Genomic DNA, 24573 nt, shown 5'->3' on the forward strand with positions numbered 1-24573 from the left:
TTAAACTTTTTATCTCCACATACCTAGTTAAATGTAATTATCTTTTTTTTTTCTTGTACATTAAAGTACAGTGTGAACAGTGAGTTTCAACAGCTGAGTGCAAGTAGTAGTAGCATAATTACAGTACTTGCAATTCTGCTGATGAAAGAATGCTATTAATTCTTCATAAGTGTAGGCCTGAGGTGGCTTCTTAATGCAACGACACAGTAATTATGCTTCATTGCAAAAAAAAAAAAAAAAAAAAAAAGGTAGGGGAATGATAAAGAAACAATGCAGCTACTTTATCATGGTTTTTACTTCCCATAAGACACATTTTAATGTAGCACATTTCAATTATGATAATTGCCATTTATTCATTCTGTTCTAGGTAATGGTGTTTGTAACTGTGGAAACTGCGAGTGCTGGGAAGGATGGAATGGAAACGCTTGTGAAATCTGGCTGGGAACAGAATACCCTTAACAAAGGACACCAGAGACTGAGGGTTCTTCTAGTTTGATTTTTCTTTAGGCTGCTAGAACATTTAATTTTGGAAGTACTCAGAGTGTGGGTGTGGGTGTGCATGGTTGTAAATACTCTGGAACTGTCATGTGAATGCCAGCTCCTTAGAGAAATGAATAGCAAAACAAAACAAAAACAATAACAACAACAAACAAATCATTTGGGAGCAGGACAGCCCAAGCTCTAAAAACTAAAATCATTAAAAAAAAAATGGCCCTCCACATTTTTTTGATAACTTCAGTGAGGCTGAGATACTCCCATTATGTCTGTTTCTTAAGCAATCTTTGCGCAAAATGAAAGAAAGTCATTTGTTTTTACATTATATGTTCAGTTTTCAAATATCCATATCAGTATGCAACAGTATTCCTGTAGAAGAATAGCACTACTAAGTATTTGTCAGGTACTTGATTTGATATATTTTATGGTGTTTGTCAAAAACGTTGTTTGACTCTTTTCTTTCCAAACATCCAGATTATGCCCCAGCTGCAGAAGAAGCATTAAAGCAATTTATCAAGTTTTTGTTTGTTTGTTTGTTTGGTTGATTTTTTGGTCAAAGAATTGAGAATTGAATCTGTGCAACTGATGTTCCATTACCCCACAGCCATTGGCTGAAGACTCAAAATGTTTGAAGAGATCCTTGTCCACAAGATAACTTCTGATTTTCTATGGTTAAAGAGTCAATAACTTGGTAATCCAATTCTTTCAATCCAAAATTAACATTCTACAATACAGCCAAATGCATAACCTATAGAAGTATAAGGAATTAAACTAATAAATGTATGATTAGCTATTCCAAATATGTATCCTGCCACTCATATGTACTTTTCTCATACTGTTTTATATATGTATAGTTGCCTAGTCCTCTTGAAAGTAAAGCAATGAAAATTTGTTGTACTAATAACTTTTAGGATGACAACTCTATATGCTATCAGAAATCACTGTTTGGAACAGATTGCACTGTCACATATGGTCTTCACAGAATTTCACTGGTTTCAAAGTCAGAGGCCTGAAGGTCAACTGACTTGAAAAGTCAGCGATGCTGGGGAGTAGACGGGTCACAGCCAAAGAAGCTCAAACAATGACAACAAAGTAATTAAAGTTTTAATACAATAAATACAAACAAAGCACTGGTATGAACAAAATTTTATTTTTATTTTTCCAATGGTGAAATGCTGCTCAGTGTGAAATTCACATTGAGTTATGAAAGATGCACAACTATTGGGACTTCCCTAACTTATTTACATATGAGTCTCTCTCTTTTTTTTTTTTTTTTTTTTTTTTTAAATACATGTAGATTTGGCAGCCCTTTAATTTCTTAGAGCAAAAAAAAAAAAAAAAAAAAAAAAAATACATTTTAATTTCAAAAATGCTTATATTTTGTGAAATCATGATCGAGCAAGAAATTGCTTAAAAGCTTGGAAAGCATTTATTTTTAATATCAAACTAACATTGTGGTTTAGGTGCCGAGGTTCTGATTTTTGAAGAGGTACATGACTCAGAAATAAGGGAACTATGTATCAACTGAAAAGGCATTTTCATTATTATTCTAGAAATCTGTTTTCTTTTAGAAAGGACAATTTTGAAATAGCAAAATACACTGGTACAGAATACATAACAGAATACTAATTTTTTAAAATGAATTTATATAACCATTTTCATTATTGCCTCTTCCCATGTAGCTTTATTTTTACCACATTTTTCCTTAATCTAGATTCTTCCTTTCTAAAACTGAAGCTTGTGAAACCTATGTTCTCAGGGTGGCACAGTATAATCACCAAACATTTATGCATAACTTATATAGGAGTTATGCACAGAAATGGGTCACATACTCCAGAGCAGTGAATTACCTTCTTTCTAGGTAGCCAAAATGTCAGATAAAAGTATATTGATACAATATTACAGAACTTCAAAGTAAAATTCATATTGAAATAATTACTTACAATTTATACTTATAACCCTAAAACTGTTTATGGCTGAACAGGAATATTCAGAATTAAATTCTAACAAAATTTAATCTTGTCAGCCCTGCTGCCTGGACAGCATGGATTGTTGGGTTTGTATTTAGGAGTATTGCGCACCTGAATACTCTTACAGTCTGCCCTTTTTCCACATATACGTTCATCTGCTGAGTCAGAGAGTAAACAATGAAAAATACAGAAAGTTGTACTTTATTTCCTTCCATTCATATTTGGTACTGTAACAACAGAAATATTAGATAATCAAAACTCTTCTTCAGACTCAGCAGATGTTCTTTATCTGTTTTCTGGTATGACAAACACATTTGTACATACTGTACATCAGCTTTGGCATTCCAGGCACTCGTATCCAGACAAAGAAATAATTCTTTAGAGGGTTACAGCATCCTATTTGATGCATTTTCCTTTGTAGTTTTCTTTCATTTCAAATTTATATACTTAAGAAGGTTTAGATGAATCTTTCTTACAGTTTAATTTAGTTTAATTTTGGTTTAAAAATGGACTTTAACATTTTGGCTACCAAGTGGGTTCCACGGCCATAGAATTTCAAAAAGTATTTTCCACATTTTTCTTAAGGTACATATGGAAAAATATCAGCAAGTTCTAAGACAACTACCATTAGTGGCTAATTAAAATATAAGTTATCAAATCAAATGGTGCTATCGTTATAAACCTTATGTTTTCTAAGACTACTGAAAATGTAATGAATACATATTTTCCTCTTCACTTTTTATTCTGTTTCTTATATTGTTGCCTGAACACTTCCCCAGTCCCCTTCATGCTGAGGTAACTGGAGATGGGGCTCTTAGCCAATCTCTTCTGCGTCTTGTTTCCTCCCTAGGAAAATGAATACGGAAGGAATACAACTATTTCTCTGTGTAAGTGTAAAAAACAGTGGATTAACAAATTGTGATTTTGTTACACCCATTCCCCGTGACAGGAATTCCAGATACATAAACAGTAAAGTCAGGAAGAGGCACAAGGGATTGAAACATACTGGCTGGATAATTGCATGAAGCTGTAAAAGCTTGCTTCCAAGGCCTGTGGAAAACAGCATTTGTAAGTGCTGAAAACAAACTGGATAGATGGGGATTTCATAACAGCTGGGTTGATGAAGCTTAAAACAAAAGATATGCTAACCTTGCTTTCTTGTGATAGAAAGAACAAAACCCAGAATGACACAGAACTCCTCTACAGGTGACTTGCAGGAGTATGCCTATTTTGCATAACATCAGTAAAATCATTTCTAAAACAGCCATAGATTCATTTACTTCTGTAAATTATTCACCCCCTCCTGATCCCTCTTTTCCCCCTTGGCCAAACGCTCTTACAGAAACACACAGATGAACATTACCCACTCTGATATTTCTGATGTGCTGCCCTTGTTTCCTGACAGAACAACATCTCACTTTGTAACTAAATGGCACTGGGATGAAAAATCTGAGTATTTTTGTCTCCAGGTAATAGAAGGAAGATTTTACTGCATCTTTAAAAATAAGTCATAGGATTTGGATGAGTCACAAAAACAAACCCAACACACACAAAAACCTGTTATTAGGTGTTTTAAAATACACTGCACAGCATATGAGTTTATCCAACAGGAAATTTATAAGATAACCTCCTTACTTCATCTAGTTTCACTTGCATTCCCATCTGAATGGAGTTGAATAATATCTTATTTGTACCAAAAAACTGACGGTTCAGCAAAACACACTTTTAATGTATGGACCAAACTGCCTGCATTCATACTTCCCAATTACAGTGGTCTTAAACCAAGGGGAAAGTTTCCCCATGTACGTATGAAAAGCCGGAGTTCTTAGTGTTGTTTCAGGTAAATACCAAAGTCAAATAGAATTGCTTTACATTTATATTTAGGGTTGTTTGTTAAGGATCAACCTGACTTTACGCACATTAAATTTATGAAAACAATTCTAAATTAAAAACTACGATTTGAGAGCAACTAAAAATAAAACCAGCACTTGAAGGAACATCTGTGCCTGTGTACTACAAAAAAAATTTGAAAGCTATAGACACCTTTTTATAGGCTCTACAGTTTGAACAATCTTTTAAATACACAAATGCCTGTGTATTTATAAAATATTTGAAGTACAACAGATCAGTGCTATGCTGAACTGAATTTTTGAAACTGCGCAGGTGTGACTGGTTTTGCCAAATAAAACCTTAGCTGAAATACAGATTAAAAAATGTAAAGAGATGTATGAGTAGCGTTAACATATCTGTCCACTATGGAATTGTGAGATGAAGTTAGATTGCACTGCAAACAGTATCTGTGAGAGTAGCTACAATCCAGAACGAGAACAGAATACAAAGCAAGCGTGCAAAGGATCTGGAACGCTGTACATTCACAGACATCTGGACATGTAAGTACAAAACACTCAACTTGTAAATACAAATTGATTCCATCAGGTTTAGCATACAGTATTTTGGTAGTAATAGATAGATAGTTAGAAACAGCTTTCACTTAATAGCAAAATTAATTTTGGAGGGAACAAAATGGTATCATCTCATCCTGGAGAACAGCAAGAGAGGTATCATATTAAAGGAGCTAAAATTTTCTTTGGCATGGTAAAAGGGGAGAATTGAGTTTGCCAAAATATTTACATGAAGTTTTACCATACTGTGGCCAGTGCAATCATGTTTTGCACAGTCTACTTCTTACATAAACTTTTTTGTTGTTTTTCAGTATGCCTTCATATAAATGCTTTATTCATCATGTTCAATCTGTGTATACAACAAATAATAATAAAGACAATCTGTACAGTGCAGACAAACTCTTTGCATATATGTATGTAAATTCAGTAATACAGATGAACAAGTCTTTGATACACTCAATCTATTACATGCAGTTCATCCTTGCCATCCCCTTCCCATGCAACAGACGAGACAAGACAAAATTAAAAGGAGGAAACAAAGCACAGAAACCCCTTTTCTGTGTTTAAACAGACTGTAGAAAAAGAAATAATTTTTAGGACAATGATTCATTCTATTAAACACACATATGCATTTAATCCACAGAAACAAAAAGAGAAATTAAAAATATTATGGTGCATTTTCAGTATGTATGAACTGCTAATGGTAATAAAATCCAGCCTTAATTGTAGTCCCCTAAACTGCAAATTATAGTTACCTGGCATCAAATAGTACTTATGTAGCTTTAGGCCATAAACCAGAGGCTCCTTGCAAAGCTCAGCCAGCTTTCCAGTCCTGTCTCTCCCTGGGCTCTTAAACCAGCGAGAGTAAATAGACAGCTGGATTGGACATAAACTCTTATTCCCTCCTCAGGAACTCTTAAAAAATCTAAGTGAGAAAGGGAATGTAGCCTTCAGTTGTATTACCCTACTCAAAATATTTGTGAATCGTTGCTCCTAAGGGACCCAGGAGATAGGACAGCATTAAGGGTACTGCATCCCATGGGCCCTCCGAATGCAGGGCAAGCCCACATCACATCATGTGAGTTGCTTTGGTTTTGTTTTCTCAGCTATGATGCACAAATCCCACTGGACCAGGTGGGATGAGAAGTGTGCACCGAGATTTTTACTTTTCCCAACAAGCACATATTTAGTGCTAGCAGGCAAGGGCACAGTCTAAGTCAAAGTTGGTTTGCATTTTTTTATCACAGTAGTGAAGTAGTTTTGCATTATCATTATTATTACTATTATTTACATTCCTTTCCCGGAAAGACCCTAGAATCAAGTGTTAGCTTGCTGTTCTTGTTTCACCTAGATAACCAAGGAAATCTGGCCTACCAAAACAATCCAGAATTTAGCAGCTTTATAGTAGCTTCCTTGAAGAACAACTAAAAGTTGCTTATAAACCACATCTGAAAACTAGCATGGAAAGTTCATTAAGACTGAATAAGTTACTCAGGGGAGCAGATAGGGAGTCTGAAATGACCACTAGTCTCTTCCTGTTAGGGACACTTCAGAACAAAGACATGATAAAATGAAATACGAGAAATACAATAGTAAAAAAGGAATGGACAATTTCCTTTTTTTCTTTTTTTTTTTTTTTTTTCTTTTTTCTTTTTTTAATCTCTGATTATCAAGATAATAGGTAGAGGCCAAGAGAGTGCTATCACATAGTTCTCCAGACTGAGGCACAGTTTGGTCCTTGTTGCCCTTTCTGAGAAACAAATACTTTCGTAAACATACAGACAGCACCCACAATCCTAGTGTCTGAAAGCACGTGACTAAGCATGTAACATGTCAATGTCATTTCTGTGGTGTTGTCTAATTTTTTTTTTCCTTGTAAGATTGGTTTTACTGTTCACAAGAGACAAACTTAAAGTGTTGATGGTGTTTCTCATGATATCAGCCAAGGCTTCAATTTTATAATGTTTTTGATTTTGTCTAGGTTCATGTAGAAGTACAGTATACAGAGATCAAGGCAAGGCACCTTCAATCTATCAATTTGGTGAGGATATTATCATAGGAAGCTGGGTAGAGGTACGTACTGGAATATCAGTGAGATACATAGGACTGGATTTTGCATGCTTAGCTAAAAATAAAAATAAAGTTTTGTAATATGTCCAGTTGTAAAACTTTTTTTTAAAACACCAGAAAAACTATAATTTTTAACTACTCTTTGCATTGGTGCTGCAGAAAAGAACACAACAACATCCTTGCCCATGCTTTGCTAAGTAGGTGTGGAAATCAGCCAAAAATAACAATGGCATTAAGTTCAGTTCCTTAAAAACAGAAAAGGATTATATTCGAAATGGATATAGGTAGCGCAATTCTGGTTAGTCTTAACTGTTTCTTTTTTATTGGTGGTGGTAGTTTTTCAAACAATGAAGCTTTTGTAGATGAAAAATGAGCCTTAATTCAGGCCTACAAGGCCTACAAAATTCTTTGGACCCACTTTCCCAAAAATGAGTGGGTCTTGCTCGCTGGGCAAGGCAAATGTTACCATTACCAGTAAGCCTGTGACATGTATAAAACACACACACACAAAGAAACTGTAGGGGGATGCCAAACACTCATTCCAGAAAACTTCCTGTTGGTTGTGTTTGACACTCTTCCCTCCACTATAATGCCAACCTCAGAAGCACAGTATCTGTTACTAAAGAGTATTCACATTGATCAGCATTGTAAGCCAGAGACAATGATCCTATTTTTTATGGATATAATTTGTAATTATAGATTTTTGAAGGCTTCCTGATTCCCTGATTACTTTCAAAACTAAGCCACTGGCAACACTTAAAGTTATAGAGAAACACAATCCCTGCAAAAGGTCACAGACAGTGGAGCGAGCAGCCTTATAAAAAAGGGAAGAAGAGAAATCCATAATAGCACAGGTTTACAGCATCTACCTAGAAATTACTTGATTATTTGTGTGCTACAAAATAGAACTTAAACACATGAATTTTGCTGAAACTGGACTCAAAAAAGGATTATGGGTAATCGTCAGCAGGCAAGGTATCAAGTGTACTTGTGAAGTATGTCATTCACATGAAGTGTCACAGTCACAGAAAAGATATTAAAAAGGCATTCCAATATCTGGTAGGGCATTCCATGGTCTGAGTTTAGCTGGTTCATCCAGGTGTCTTCTCATTGTGGGTGGAGATACACGTTGAGCTTTATCCGCTTGCAATGATTCAGTTCAGAACCAGCCACGTGCCAGGACGCCACTTGCTGCGAGCTGATCCACAGACACTGCAAAGGGGAAGTCTGGCAAGGATAAATCGCTCAACTGCACTCAGGACTCAGTAAGTCACAACACCTGTGAGGATCTGGCTATGTCGTCTTACTCTTGTTGACTGGTGGTTTGCCGCCATTCATTATTGCAGACGCACTTGTGCTTTTACTTGGAGTTACCCCAGCCTTTGGCACTGTTTCTCCAATATCATGCAAAGATGGTTCTCGATACATGGCAACTGAAAGGAGAAAAGAAGGAAAGAGACATTTTAAAGAACATGTTTTATTTAAGAACATGTCCCAAACAGGATTATCTACAGTAACTAATATTTTTTTTTGCCCCATCCCTGGAGGCATTCAAGGCCAGGCTGGATGTGGCTCTGGGTAGCCTGCTCTAGTGGTTAGCGACCCTGCACATAGCAGAGGGCTTGAAATTCAATGATCATTGTGGTCCTTTTCAACCCAGGCCATTCTGTGATTCTATGATTCTATGATTCTAATATACTCCATGTTTCTCTTGCATGATGGGAAACTAGTTTCACAGCTACTTTGCATGACTGATATCTTTGCTAGACCCTCTGAACTTCCCACTTCTACCATATCTGTCTTAAAAAAGCAGGAAACTGTATGCTCACCTGTTTAAAGGAACTACTGAAACCTCAGAAATTAGAAAATACAGTTATGTATTTATATGAGACAGATATGCATATATACTCATATATATACTCATTGTATGTATTATCCTTAAAAAAGGTATTTTACGATTTTTTAGAAGTAAAATATGAGTTGTCTGGATGCAAGTGCCTTTTTTTTAGCCCTACATTGCAAGACTGGGCTTGAGTCCAGCTAAGAAAAATTATTTGTACAGCTGGCTCCCAAGTCCAAGAAGTGTGGTTATAACCTCTTCAGGTTACAGCTGAAGAAGTGTTTGGGACTTTTCTGCAGAGTCTACATGAAATTTGAGGGTTTTGCTCTTCCATTTCAAAAAAGCATGCAGTACACACTAAGCTACACTGAATGCAGAGCAGAAAGCTCCAAACTAAACTACTAACTGAATTTTTAGATGAATTAAAAGTTTGCCCCTGGGTTTCATTCCCTGTATAACCAGTTTAAATCCTTTGAGGGAAATATATGTGTTCAATTACACAGTTCCAGCTTCCTTAATGATTAATACTCTTGGATAATTCAATTCCATTTTCCATGTCAGTGATTCAGGTAATATTTCCAGTTACATCTAACTTCAGTAGCCTTTATTTATATCAGAGCAGTGTTAAAAGAAATATCAAAGCAGTCAAAGGAATTAATCACCACATTGACTTTGGGTTTTGCTCTCTGCTGCCACAGAGCACAAATCTTTAATCACTTGGCTTATTAAAGTCAAAGGCAGGAGCATCAAAGTACTGGCACTGGTCTTCAGTAGTGTGGGGTTTCACAAGAAATATAGAATTTGATAACTGATCAAATACTTGTTCTAACATTTCCAGTAACATAATTTAAATCCTTTTGGCCTATGAAAAGTCTGAAATTAAAGATCTTCTCTGGAGTATCTAAGGCTGATTATGATTTTTGTCTTCAGGATGAGACCCCAAAAATGTGTTAGGAATGCTTTCCTTTGCTGCTTAACAAAGAACTTGATAAAGTAACACCATGACCTACAAAAATATTAAGTCAAATAGTATGAGATAAAACTACAAGGAGTTATATATCAGAGGTGTAATATTTTAAAATTCTCATAGGCAATGTAAAAAACTATGCCTGGCCTAGATATTTTGAAAGCATTTGAGTCCAAACATTAATGAAAATGGTTGTTTCCTTTCTAATCAATGGATGTTTACTTAAAAAATGCACTGGGTCTGACTTATAAAATATCAGTAGTGTTGAAAGCTTGTGAAAATACAAAAACATTGTGAAACAGGGGAAGAACAAAGGCATCATCCTGAATTCAAATTTAAAGTTAAAAATAGTATTGTTCAGAGTTTCACAATAAAGGAGCAATCTAACATTAATAAACTCTCATCCCTTAATCAAAACTTCTAAAGTCAAAATAATTAAAAAAAAAAACAAAAACAAGAAACAAACAAACAAAAAAAACTGGACTGTTAACTAAAATATTATTAGTGTGTGATTTTAGATGTTAAGTAAGTAGGTAATTTTTAGAATGACTGAGGCTATGTGTAGCAATGATCTCAGTGAAATTTGGAGTGCTGACAGGAGTGATGTCAGAAGGGTGACTATCAAAACTGCTATCTTGAACTTCAAGGGAGCAGACTTTGACCTGCTCAGGACGCTTGTAGCATGGGTCCCTTGGGAGTCGCTCCTTAAGGGTAAAGGGGTCCAGGAAGCCTGGACGCTCCTCAAGGTGGAAATCTTAAAGGCACAAAAACAGGCTGTCCCTGAATACCGTAAGGCGAGCCGTAGGGGGAGAAGACCAGTGTGGATGAGCTGGGAATTACTGTCAAGACCCAGGAAGAAAAAGAGAGTCTATGTCCTCTGGAAGAAGGGACAGGCTACTAGGGGAGATTACAAGGAAGTTGCTAAGGCATGCAGGGAGGAAGTTAGGAAGGCGAAAGCACAACTTGAACCCAGGTTGGCCTCTGCAGTAAAGCAGAATAAGAAATCCTTTTACAAATATATAAATGGCAAGAGAAAAACCAAGGATAATATCTATCCTTTGATTGATGCGGCGGGGAATGTGACCACAGATGACAAGGAGAAGGCTGAGGTCCTCAACGCCTTCTTTACATCTGCCTTTAATACTCAGACCAGCTATCTTCAGGGCACTTTGTGCCCTGATCTGAATATCTGGGCTGACATGCAGAATGTCTCCCTGGAGATCGAGGTGGAGACAGTTAGAGAGCTCCTCCTCCATCTGGACAGTCACAAGTCCATGGGACCGGATGGGCTTCATCCTAGGGTGCTGAGGGAGTTGGCGGGGGTGATTGCTAAGCCTCTCTCGGCTATCTACCAGCGCTCCTGGTTGACTGGAGAGGTTCCAGAGGATTGGAGGCTTGCTGATGTGACGCCCATCTACAAGAAGGGCCGTAAGGAGGACCCGGGGAACTACAGGCCTGTCAGCCTGACATCAGTGCCAGGGAAGGTCATGGAACAAATCCTCCTGGGAGAGATCACACGGCTCGTGCGCGGCGTCCATGGAATCAGGCCCAGCCAGCATGGGTTCATGAAAGGCAGGTCGTGTTTGACCAACCTCATCTCCTTCTACGACTGGGTGACCAGACTGGTAGATGAGGGAAAGGCAGTTGATGTAGTCTACCTAGACTTCAGCAAAGCCTTTGACATGGTCTCTCACAGTATCCTTCTGCAGAAACTGGCTGCCTGTGGCTTGGACAGTTTTAACCTCCATTGGATAAGGAACTGGCTGGAGGGCCATGCTCAACGGGTGGTGGTCAATGGAGTGAAGTTTAGCTAGAGACCTGTTACAACTGGTGTCCCCCAAGGGTCGGTACTGGGGCCCATCCTGTTTAATATCTTCATTGATGACTTAGATGAAGGGATTGAGTGTACCATGAGTAAGTTTGCAGATGACATTAAGTTGGGAGGTGGTGTCGATCTGCCTGAGGGCAGGGAAGCCCAGCAGAGGGATCTAGATAAGCTGGATCGCTGGGCTGAGGTGAATGGGATGAGGTTTAATAAGGCCAAGTGTCGGGTTCTGCACTTTGATCACAACAACCCCAGGCAGCGTTACAGGCTTGGGGATGAGTGGTTGGATAACTGCGAAGAGGAAAGGAACCTGGGGGTGTTGGTTGATGCTCTGCTGAACATGAGCTGACAGTGTGCCCAGGTGGCCAAGAGGGCCAACGGCATCCTGGCCTGCATTAGAAATAGTGTGGCCAGCAGGAGCAGGGAGGTGATCGTCCCCCTCTACTCAGCGCTGGTGAGGCCGCACCTCGAGTACTGCGTTCAGTTTTGGGCCCCTCACTACAGGAAAGACATTGAGGCCCTGGAACGTGTCCAGAGAAGGGCAACGAAACTGGTGAGGGGTCTGGAGCACAAGTCTTATGAGGAGCAGCTGAGGGAGCTGGGATTGTTCAGTCTGGAGAAGAGGAGGCTCAGGGGAGACCTCATTGCACTGTACAACTTCCTGAAGGGAGGTTGTGGTGCAAAAGGGTCTGGCCTCTTCTCCCAGGCAAATAGTAGGACCCGAGGAGATGGCAAGAAGTTATACCAGAGAAGGTTTAGGTTGGATATTAGGAGAAACATTTTTTCTCTCAGAGGGTGATCAGGCACTGGAATGGCTGCCCAGGGAGGTGGTGGAGTCGCCATCCCTGGCAGTGTTCAAGAGGTGCCTGGATGAGGAGCTATGAGAGATGGTTTAGTAGCTTGTGGCACTGATAGGAATGGGAGGGTGGTTGGACTAGATGATCTTGCAGGTCGTTTCCAACCTTGTGATTCTGTGATTCTGTGACAGGACACAAAAAGTGATGTAGGTTAGAGGTGGCCTGCAGAATAAATAGATCAGTCATAAATAGATCAGTCATAATCCAGGAGAAAAGCAAATGTGTTTTCCAGGGAATGTGAAACATCATATTAGTGTGCAAGGTTAGTACAGCTTTCATTTTCATCTACCTTGCTTCAATTGTCAACTTACACAAGTTATGTATATTATATCAACTGGCTAAGTAATCAAGTATGATCTGTTCTATAAACAGACCTTTGTGTTTTGCATTAGAAAGCTTTTACCTTGAAATACACTTCATCCATTCCATTTATAACTCTCAGTTAGCCCACAATGTCCAATTTTTCATTCTGATTGGAAGACTCAAAACACTTTTTGCTGCTAGCAAGATAATATCTTAAAGGTGATAGAATAAATATCCACAAAATATTTCTTTTCTTGAAAAATGACCTCCTAATCTCTTCAAATAATATTTTTAAATATGCCCTTTCTAGCATCAGTGTGCCAAAGCACAAAACTGCTCCATGAATCCTGGGGACTGTCATTTGGAATGGCTTCTGTGCATGGAACACACATTCACAAAGGTTATTTGGTTATTTTAGAAACAATTCCCTTTTCTTTCCCTGAGATTTATAGGAAGATCTGCCAGTGATGGACTACATCTCACCTTCCAATGGCTTGGGTAGAAAATGAGCTGCTGGTTTTGTTTTCTTGACTCTATTTCCTTTCATGACCTGCCCTTCCTTGTTCAGACCTAAGAACCAGGCCCTTCCGGACTCCTGTTGTCTGTAGAGCATGGATGAGTAGATTACATAATAATTTTCAAAAACAGACTCCTTGAATTTGCACTCCGGTGTAAAAAGTTCCTGTGGGAGAAAAAGTAAGTGTTAAGCGGTATCTCTGAAGTGCTGCTTCTGTTTTGACAATTCACAAACACCTTTAGATTAATTTAATATATGACTTATAGTTAGGTTCTGTTTTGAGACCAGAAAATCTATCTTCCTATAGCTGACCTCCAGGTGAAGTTATTTCACCTCTCACCACTTCTCTTTCCCCATCTTGCAAAAAGGATAGTATATTTTGAAAGTACAGAGGAGACACAACCATAAAAACACTTTAAAATGCAGGCATAATTATTCTCATGTTTTTCTGAAAGATTATCCTTGTTTTTCTTGAATTAGAATGTCTGTGCTAAAAAAAAACATATTGATGATAAAAGTATTTTTCAGTTTCAACATGCTTGGTAGATGTAATAAAAGCAATAAACTTCCTCTACGTATGTTTTACAGTAGCTAATAAATAATAGCTGTTAATAATATATTTAAAAATATATAATTTCCTAGAGTAGGGATGGTTTGAGACACCTTGGGAAAGTGCTGTTTTGATATGCAAATTCCTATACAAAGAACATTATTCCTATTGAGTTTCTCAGCATTCATCCCATTATTGCTTATGTTTCCAGAAGTCACATTCACTGAACTCTTTATTAAGGTTAACTTGAGCACAAACTTCTAGAACCCAGGAGTCAAATTAGTTTGATTTTAAATAACACAAATGAACAGTAATAAAAGTGTGAACATATATTGAGCACTTTACCAGAGTGCTTTGGAAAAATAAACAGCAAATAATTCTTTGGAGTTCTTTGGAAAAATAAACAGCAAATAATAAGCAAATAAAATTACCTTTTCTTTTCAAAGGTGAAAAAAAAAAATTGCACTTTTTTATCATGACGAAATAGAAGCGTGTGTGAATGTAGATAATTTTCAGTCTTTAGACATGTCTGTTGAAACCTGTGAATGATAATCCCATCGTAACAGGAGGAGGGGGAAGTGGGAAAGTGGAAGGTGACTTCACAGATCTCAGCCTGAATCCGTTTTTTCTTTTTGTACTTATATTTCCTTCAGTTACCTCTCCCAAGAATTAAAATTCTGGAAATATCATCTATTCACACTCTTCCATTCAAATTATTTGGTTTGTTTGTTTCTTTGTTTCTTTCTTTTTACTACTGGCCCAGTGCAATACTGAGCTAACTCTCAGTAGGTGTTTTCTGGGTCTCTATCTCATACCCAGCTGACTCTATACTGTAAGGATTTCACAGCTGTTTTTGTCTCAACAGGTTTCCTTTCTGGAAAACAAAGTCTGGAAAACAAAGTCTGAAAAGACACAGAACCCCATAAGAGAAAGCAGAGATGGAAATACTTTTCTGTATCTGTACTACATGTCACTCCATGTACCAAGAAGTTTTCTTCTTATAATAAGGGACATACAGCGCTCATATTGTTATGGCTTGCCTTATAACTTGTAAACAAAGCTATCTTACCTTATGCAGGGTATACTATACTGTTAGCTTTCTCAATTATGGAGTATTTTTTAGCCTCAAATAAAAAGAATTGGTGTATCTTCAACAACATACTAACAGCAGTTATTGCAGCAGACAGAAAATAACCTGGAAACCTGCCTTAAATGAGGTGGTTTTCTTTGTGTGAGCAGCTATGCTTAATGTCTCAGGTCAGACTCATTTACAGATGCAAAAGAAATTCTCTGATGTGTGCAATGACCTTTTTATTTATTTATTTATTTTTTTGCACCACTACTTCTTTACCACCTATCTGTTCAGCTATATTTATATATACATACAGAAATGCAAATACAGTCTGAACTAGAAGTGCTGAAAACTAATGAGGAAAATTCTTAAAGGCAACTTCTTTACTACAGGGTTTTCTCCTTCTGTTCCAAGATGTCTGCTGCTTGTGCTGCTCTCCTTCCTTTTACGCTGATTTCAAATCACAGCAGGGCTCAAGGAGGCTCAAAGCCACAGTGCAAGGTGGCAGGCTAGAAGGAATGCCTGCTGAACTCTTGCACAGGCATTTACATGCAAGTCGTGTTCCTCAGCTGTTGAAACAGCAAATGCTAATCAGGAATTGCCTGCATTGCTTACAAAGATCTCCTCATTACCTGCTTCCCTGCAAAAGCTACCCCCTGTGCTTCACACTACATTTTACTTCCTTGTAAAGCTCAATTACCATAAACACTACTTAGCCAGTAGTCACTTCTTGCTATAAACAAAAGCTATTTGTCATTCTCAGTTTCTCTATACTAGCGACGGTTGGTTGCCTGTGAGTGGTATTTCTGTGTTTTTCCAAATAATATCCATTAGGATACTTAAACAATATTCCTTCAAATAGCATGTCACCTCTGAATCAAACTCCTTTTCTTTGGCATGTAAAACAGTTTCTCTGACAGTGCACAAAATAGAGGACAAAACTCCAGTTATTTTGCTCTGCCAAGTCAAAAAAACAAACAAACAAAAACCCCACAAACACCCTATTTCAATAAAATTACTAGTCTGATCCTGGATGTAGACTGATAGACAGGACAAACTGGAATCACTACTATTCCACAGTTATAAAAAGCAGAGTAATAGTCTGTTTTGGGTTTTTTTTTGTTGGTTATCTGTTGGCTGGTTGAATGATAGAATCCTGCACTAAATTATTGTAGCTATCCTGTTCCAGATGGCTTGTTGCTACAGTAACTTTGGACAGGATTTTCATTCATCCATTATTAGGATGCAATTCTGCCCGGGATAAAGTTGGTCAAAAAGTAATTTGGATATATGCTACATTGAAGCATGTTAATTGTTCCAGTGTTGTGGAAAGAGAGTATTCATGAATACTAAGCACCTGTTGGTAACAATACTGAAATATAGCTACTGATTCCTCTGAGAATTACTCTGAAAGGGGCTTCTGAAATAAGCACCTTCCATGAGTGGAATATTTCTAAGAATGATTTCTGCTTTGCTGCAGACAATTCTTATATGGCTAAAAAGCTGTTAGCACCCATATTTTCTCCAGTAAAGCAGCCATGGCACCTAAAGAACTGCTTCTGCATGTACCTAGGCCAAATCTAGTTCTACACAGCTAAACCTCAATCTGGTAAGAATTCAGAAAGTGAGCATCATGGGCTAACCGCACTGCCTTTAAAAAATTGTTTACACTTCATTTTATTTGAAGTCATTATCAGAGGAAAAGGCAGTTATGTTTTGCCAGTCTAAAAGCCTTTTTGTCTAGAGGCAGAAGGAATATAAATCTTGAGAGATGTGGCTGACTTGAATCATTTAGATCTTCTCTTCAAGAATGACATCTTCAGTTTTAATTGCAGGCAATCTTACCCTTTTGTATTAGGAACTCTATGTATTACAAAACCAGACATGACTTGCAAACAAGAACTTGTGCTCAGGATATTTCTTCCAAGGTCAGTGCCCAAGTTTAACATGTAATCTTACATAAAAGTTGGTTTACTTCTGTCAAAGCAACATCTGAAAAATAAAGTATATGCCAGATGCCAATTTCCAAAACCCCAGGATAGGTCTCTGGCTGTAAACTTCAATCATATACATCTTCCTGGGTCCTAGGGAAGAGAAGGATGGATTAAATTGAACCTTGCTGGGAAGAACTGTCACTTGGATATTTGTGCTAGCTTCCTAACAAGTTATTGCTTGATGTGAGTCATATTTGGAGATGTAATAATTCTCCTGGTAGCTGTAGAGTTAATAAGTATTGTCATTCACAGGTTGTGGGTTCACTCTTGGGATCAAAAAGTTTTACCATTGGGGAATTCTTAGTTTTGTGGATCCCACAACTGCTGCCAAAACTTATCATTGTAGTATGACATAATATGTAGGTACCTCCACATGTAATGCCTCTTATTTATTTCCACAGAAACTATAACAGAAACAAAGAATACAAAAACATTATTTGATAGAGGAAATTCTCAGCTACAAAACACTATTTTTCAACATCATTACCACCATTAGCTATGCATTTTTGGCAGTGATGAACAAGACTCTGCATGCCACGCTTATAAGAATCTGAACCAATGGAGGTAACCCACTGTTTCACAACTGCTATAACAGCTTCATTGCTAGGAAACTGTTGTCCACACAGTCCATCTTTCATTAGCCCAAAAAGATGGAAGTCAGAGGGCATGAAATCTGGACTACACGGTGAGTGTAGCAGGACAGTCCAGCCAAGGCTGGCAATGTGCTCCACAGTCTTCACGTGGGTATGAGGTCTGGTCTTACATATTTCAAGAGAAAGATTGCTTTCTTGCTAATGTGAATCTGGAAGTTTGGGCCTTCTGCTTAACATCACAATGTAACTGTCAGAGTTGATGGTTTTTCCATGTTCAAGGAAATCCAAAAGGATCACCCCTTTCCCAGTGTACCCAGTGCACATTACTTCATCTGCTGAGGACTGCATCTTGAAATTTTTATTTGATGGGAAATTCACATTGCCACTCCATGAACTGCTGTTTTGCTACGGTTCATAGTGGTGACATCACATGCCATCAATGGTAACAATGTGATCCAGGAAATTGTCATTTTTACCTCTGTATTGGTTCAATAGATCCTGACAAGCTTGAATGTGGCTTTTCAGTTCTCTGGCTGCAGGGAGTGCCTGAGCCTGTTGCTACCTTTGGAAGGTAGCAGGGGTAACACCTGCATGAATTGTGAGCAGGTGGAAGATATGCTCAGCATGGTGGCAGAACATAGATGACTCCTTACTGAGGGGAACACAAAGCCCCATATGTCAGCCAGAACCTACCCATAGGAAAGTGTGCTGCCTCCCTGGTGACATTACTAAAAAAACTTCCTGATCTGATTTGCTCCTTTGATTATTACCCTTTACTAATAGTTCAATCTGGTAGCAATGAAGCTGCTGAGAGAAGCCTGAAGGCTGTTAGAAGCATCTTTAGGGCACTGGGGCAGTTAGTTGATGGAGCAAGAGTACAGGTGGCATTTTCCTCTATCCCCTCAATGGTAGTGAGGCATACCAAGACCAGGAAAATGCATCTTATAAATATGTGGCTAAGAGGCTGGTGACACCACAAGAATTTTGGCCTTTTTGACCATGGAGATTATTATTCAGCACCAGGTCTGTCTGGAGGACTGGAGGCTTATCATTGTGGCTCCCATCTTAGAGTAATAGAATCATAAAATGTTTTGGGTTGGAAAGGACCTGTGAGATCATTGTAAGAATCCTTCTTTGTTTTTTGGCTCAAAGCTTGCTTCCTGAGGTTTTTCTTGTGATAAGACTCTGAGTGATTTGCCAAGGAGGCAAGTGATGGGTGCTAACTGTGTGACAATTGATATCACTTTGGGAACATTTAAAAACCCCTTCCTCCAGAGCTGTAGAAGAGCAGAAGAGAGTGCTCAGGAGTGTACACTGGCGGAAGATCTGGCCTGTGGCTAAACAGCTCCAGCTAGGTATGGGAAAACTGGGGAATGATACATTGTGTTCTGTGAAAAACAGGATGCAGATGGGCATCCCTGCTCCCTCTTATCTGCTGGCAAGGCCCGGAAGATGGGAACAAAGGAGTTTCTGCTGAGATCTCAGAGCCAGAAGCTGCCACTCAAAGGAAAGCTGACTCGACCACTTTGGATTTGAGCTGTCACTCCAAAGACAGCTGACTCGACCACTTTGAAACTATTGAAAAGGGGCCATCATCACTCTAGTCATCGTTCTCGTTATTGTCGTTATTGTCAATAGAACAACTCTGCCTGATGACCCACCACTACTGAAGATCAAAGACTGAACTACAAACCTCGCTGGATCCATGGTGGTGACTATCTCCCTCTTGCTTCCTATAAAGACTCCTTGCTTCTTCTTTTCTATCTTTCCTATCGCCCTCCTTCCCTTCCCCATTACCCTAATTCATAATAGTGTCCGTCGTCCCCTTCCCCATTTCCCTAATTAAGATTTGTAATAAACTGATCAGACCAACATTTGAACCGTTGTTTCTTAATCTCACGCCGTGTATATAGTTAATAAAAGAACCTCCTCTCCCTCCTATAAATTGGAGCGAGACAATCATCTAGTTTCACCACCCCTGCTATAGGCAGGGACATCATCCTCTAAGATAAGGTTGCTCAAAGCTCCATCCAGCCTGGCCTTAAATGCTTCCAGGGACGGAACATCCACAACCTCTCTGGGCAACCTGTTCCACTGTCTCAGCATCCTCATAATAAAAAATTCTTCCTAATATCTAGTCTAAATGTACCATTATCCAATTTAAAAGTATTTCCCCTCATCCTATCACTACCTTTCCTTACAAAAAGTCCCTCCTCAGCTTTCCTGTAGGCCCCCTTTAGGTACTGGAAGGTCACTATAAGGCCCCCTGGAGACTTCCATCTACAGGAAGAGTCATAAGGAGGATTTGGGGAACTACAGTGCTGTCAGCCTGACCTTGCTGCTAGGGAAGGTTATGAAACTGAGTGAGATCACAAGGCATATGCAGGACAACCAGGGGATCAGGCCCATCCACCATGGGTTGACGAAGGGTAGGTCCTGCCTGACCAACCTCATTTCCTTGTATGACTGGGTGACCCACCTGGTGGATGAGGGAAAAGCTGTTGATTAAGTCTACCAAGACTACCCCAAGACTACCTAGGTACCTAGACTTGTCCACTACAACTATGTGAAAGGAGGTTGTGGTGAGGTGAGGATTGGCTCAGGTTAGATATTAAGAAAAATAACTTCTCTAAAACAGTGATCAGGCACTGGAATGGGCCACCTATGTAGGTGGTTGAGTCATCATCCCTGGAGGTTTTCAAAAAATGTGCAGATGTGCAAAAGAGTATGACTTAGTGAGCAATATTGGTTAGGTGAATGGTTGAACTAGATGATCTTAGAGGCATTTTCCAACCGTAATGATTCTATGAGTCTATGAATACTGGACATACACATTTGTAGCAATTTTCTTTCTTAAAAAAAAAAAAAAAAAAAAGAATAAAATAAAAAAATTATATATATATGTGTATATATATATATATATAGCCTCTCATTCTTCACTGTGAGGGTGGTGTGAGACAGTGGAATAGGTTGCCTGGAGGAGTTGTAGATGCCCACTCCCTGGAGGTATTAATGGCCAGGCTGGATGGGCTCTGAGCAACCTGGTCCAGTGGGAGGTGTCCCTGCTATAGCAGGGGGGTTGGAATCAGAGGATCTTAAAAGTCCCTTCCAATCCAAACATTCTATGATCCTGTGATTCTATAAAAAACAAGAGCTAAGAGTTAAAACCTAACATGAGCCAGCCATACAGCTTCTAGATGTTATTTAACAACTATATGAACACCTTGTGCAATTTGATCCATATCTGTGTTCAATATGTAAATCAGTAACGAATTGACAGGCCCAAACAAAATGTAACCTTCCAGTAAACACCATGAGGGACAACATCAGTCCCTGGCTCTATTATAGCTGTCCAAAGCCATCACAGAATCCACAAGGAAATGGGGGAAATGAGCTCCTATGAAAGTTGTCCATCCTGAACCTTCAACCATTTTTAGATTAGCTTTTTACACTGAAATACAGGAAATGAGGGTATTGTTCTAGTTTCAGCCATAGAAAATATACCCAGCAGTCCACCACCTGAACTTTAGCCAGAAGCAAACAGGGAGGCATTGGATACTCCTGAAGGTGGGCACAATTGGACTTGAACAACAGCAAAAGCACAGCTGTGGGTGGAATGAGTTGCTCCATGGTGCTAAGCAGAAAACAGCAGTAAGACAAACTCAAAGAGGTTGCCAGGTGAGAAACAGCTAGTCTAATCAATAAAAAATCCTGATTAGTAACATTTTTCAGAACTCAATACCAGTTCTAATCCTGTTTTAATCCCACTTACACCTATAAGTCAGGGTAGTGATACAAGACATCAATGCTTTGAAACAGATCTGCCTGATGGGAGCAGTTTACGATTCATTCAAATACAGGGTATAAGTAAGAAATTATCTCAGTATACTATATAATTAATAATTAATATAAGATAAGAAATTATCTCAGTATACTGTTATTGGGTTATCAGACATTTCTGGTAGGAAGGATGACAAATGAGAGACTGGAGAAAGGACAACACTAGTTGCGCAGATGCTTATGGCAAACTTCTGCAAAATGAGAAAAGCAGCACAGAGTTTACACAGAGGTATTTTGGGCAGTGTTAGAGGAGGAAGTGACATTTTGATAGCAGATAATAAGGTTGGAAATGACTCATGAAGAAGGACCTTAAAATTAAAAAGAAGCAGACTGTGTTTAATGAGGAGAAGGCATTCAACAGAGAAGAGAAATACAGTTAAAATATTGAAGCTGGGAACTGTACTTTGTAGCACCCTTCTGAAGTGAAACAGTGGGGGTGGTGCTGAATTTATCAGTTAAGGAGGGGAAGACACTGGATTAACCAAGGTGTGAAATGATGATACCCCAGACCACAGTTGCAATACTGTAGAAGGGCATAAAGCCAAGCCATGGACACGTTCATATAACAATAATGATGAGATCTGGAGGCTTCACCTGCTATGAGAATTGGAAAATACCTGCATTAGTATGTCTCCGACTTTCCAAACATTGAATTAGATGAGTTAGGCTGGTGTCATGCAAGATGTCTATTTGACAGATATTTATATAAGAGAATAAAAGAGCTACTCAGGAAACCCCACCAAATTTTTCCAGCTCTTGAGCTGGCCAAAACATACAGTTCAAAATCATCTTCAAGAACTTCTCTTCAAATGGTCAAAACTCTATCAATGTATGGTTAGATACTTTCTTGATAAAAGATAAATTGAAAAAACATTCCCTGTGTTTTAGAAGATGCTGCTGATCTGGGCCTAAAAGTTCCCTAATGCACACTTCAGTTTCAAACATAGCAACAACAGCGAGTAAAGTTGGCAGAATTTTCTAAGCACAAACTAACAGAGGAAGATACTGAGGAATGGAAACACCCCAGGAGACTTTAGATGCTGTACTGTGAACTTTGCAGCACTATTACTAGCAAAGCTTCAGAATAAAAGGCAGTAATAGCTGAACCTGACAATCTCACAAGCATACCATGAAAGAAGCAAACGCTCAGAAGTCTGTGCACACACATTTCAGTCTTTAGACAGAAAATTTCCTTAAAATATTCTAACAGTCAGGGAACACCAACATTGGGTTTTCAGAGCTAGGATTGCTTCTGTTCTCTGTAAGATTCCTAATACACAGACTTATCTATTTAAGTAAAGAAACACAGACTTGATATCTTGCTGAAAAGAAACAGTGATCCTGCTTTTTAAAGAATCATTGAGAGTGCAGTAAAGACAAAAGTCTTTAGCTATAATTTCTATCTCCCATCTTGGATTTCTAAAAGACCCATCTGAGTGACAAGCAGTGCTTTATTTAAAAAATCAAAAACATAAAATAACAAAAGAGAACCCTACAACTTCCAACTAAATTTAGGTGAAAAGTAATGTAAATCAATGTTCTTGCAAATATTAACACTTAGGAAGCAGCGGGTGAAAACCCCAGATTTTTCTCAGGGAGTGCTCCTCCAAGAAGGTAAGGTGGCCAAAAGGCCAACTGAAGTGCCTCTATAACAACGCATGCAGCATGGGAGATAAGCAGGAGGAATTGGAAACCGTGGTGCAGTTTGAAAACTACAGTCTTGTTGCTATCATGGAAACAAGGAAGGATGACTCACATAATTGAAATGCCATGACTGAGGGCTATGAGCTTTTTAGAAGGGATGGGTAAGGTAGAAAGGTGGAGGAGTTGCCCTCTATGTTAAGAAGTGGATTAACTGTGAAGAGCTGCCCCTGAAAAACAATCATGAACAGATTGAGAATTTGTGGACTTCATTGCAGTCTTCCAGTACATGAAGGGAGCTTACAAAAAAGGAGGGACACTGACTTTTTGCTCTGCCTAATAGTGATAAGACAAGTGGGAATGTCTTTAAACTAAAAGAGGGGAGATTTAGTTTAGACATTAGGAAGAAATCTTTTACGCAGAGGATGATGTGGCATTGGAAGAGGTTGCTTAGAGATGTTGTGGATGCCTCATCTCTGGAAACATTCAAGGCCAGGTTGAATGAGATCCTGGGCAGCCTGTTAGAATGGTTGACAACTCTGTCCATAGCAGGGGCATTGGAACTAGATGACCTTTAATTTCTGCTTCAAGCTAAGCCATTCTATAATTCTATGATTCTTCGAATTGGCATTCTAGTTAAGCAGTGGTATGACTGGTAATATTAATAACATAACAGTTCTATTATTCATGTACATTCATGAGTTTCTACAATAAGGCCACATGTAACAGGCCCATAGCATGCACAGACTAGGAAAAAATATCTTGACAGATTTCTGTGTGTTAAAGACGGTATTGATTGCAGCCTGAATTTGGCTTCATCTTCTGTCCAGATTGGAACAGAATGCAAAGCAGTTTGGATTACAAAGACTTCCCTGTTTCATAACAAAGAAATTGTTTTGCTTATGACCAGTAGTGATGATTGTATTAAAATATCATTGATTACAAGCAGTGATGTCTTGTATGCAAGGCATTGCACATGGCCATTAGTTTCATAAACTTACTACTTCCAAGACTAAACAATGATGTCAGATAGAAGTGTATTTTAAATAATAACTTCAAGAATGATGTCTAGTTTCTACTTGAAGAGACCAATGGAACTCTCTTTCTCTCTTTCTCCCCATCCACATAGAATTAATATTATATCACAAGCAGTGCTAAGATATTTACATTCTTTTGATTGATACCTACATTTCAGAGTCATCAACTCAGTGACGTATGGATGAAACAGGACAAGGTTTTCTTGATGCAAGTTTTTCTGTTACATGTTATTTAAAGTTGTACAGTTTGACTTCAAAAGTGAACTACTGTTTTAGAAATTAAGCCCATAATGCAGATCTGAATCATGAATCTCAAATTAAAAGTAAGTGAGAAAAGGCTGTTTAAATTCAAACATATCTGGAAGGACATTTAGGGGAGCACCCTCAAAAATTAATGCTTTAACTGTGTTTGTGGTGTCTACATGCCAAAAATTGAATACTTCAAGAGAACTGATAAAAAAGTGTTGCCTCACTTGAATAAGAGAAGCAAAATGAAAACTAATGATAAACCAAATCAGTAAATATCTGTTTATAATGGGCTGCAGCCCACCCACAGCTATCACACACTATAGCATGTGGTGAAACATAACATCCTCCTTC

General features: G+C 38.5%; 2 protein-coding genes across 8 annotated transcripts in view; one reads left to right on the top strand and one right to left on the bottom strand.

The window, feature by feature from the left end:
- Positions 1–1708, top strand: part of ITGBL1 (integrin subunit beta like 1) — a 127867-nt gene extending 126159 nt beyond the window's left edge. Inside the window, exon 11 of the mRNA XM_042867549.1 lies at positions 368–1708. Coding sequence (XP_042723483.1) covers positions 368–459 — 92 coding nt within the window. The 3' untranslated portion in view covers positions 460–1708. The remainder of the gene's footprint in view (positions 1–367) is intronic.
- The window catches only part of FGF14 (fibroblast growth factor 14), a 393469-nt gene continuing 370525 nt past the window's right edge, over positions 1630–24573 (bottom strand). For all 7 annotated transcript variants that reach the window (XM_042867553.1, XM_042867550.1, XM_042867554.1 and 4 more), the window contains 2 exons: positions 13213–13411; positions 1630–8370 (listed from right to left, as the gene is read on the bottom strand). In XM_042867553.1, the coding sequence (XP_042723487.1) occupies positions 8231–8370; positions 13213–13411 (339 nt within the window). In that variant the 3' untranslated portion in view covers positions 1630–8230. The remainder of the gene's footprint in view (positions 8371–13212; positions 13412–24573) is intronic.

This window comes from Lagopus leucura, unplaced genomic scaffold (genome assembly GCF_019238085.1).
Source record: "Lagopus leucura isolate 7727_CA_CO unplaced genomic scaffold, USGS_WTPT01 Super-Scaffold_100001, whole genome shotgun sequence".
NCBI classification, from domain to species: Eukaryota; Metazoa; Chordata; class Aves; order Galliformes; family Phasianidae; genus Lagopus; species Lagopus leucura.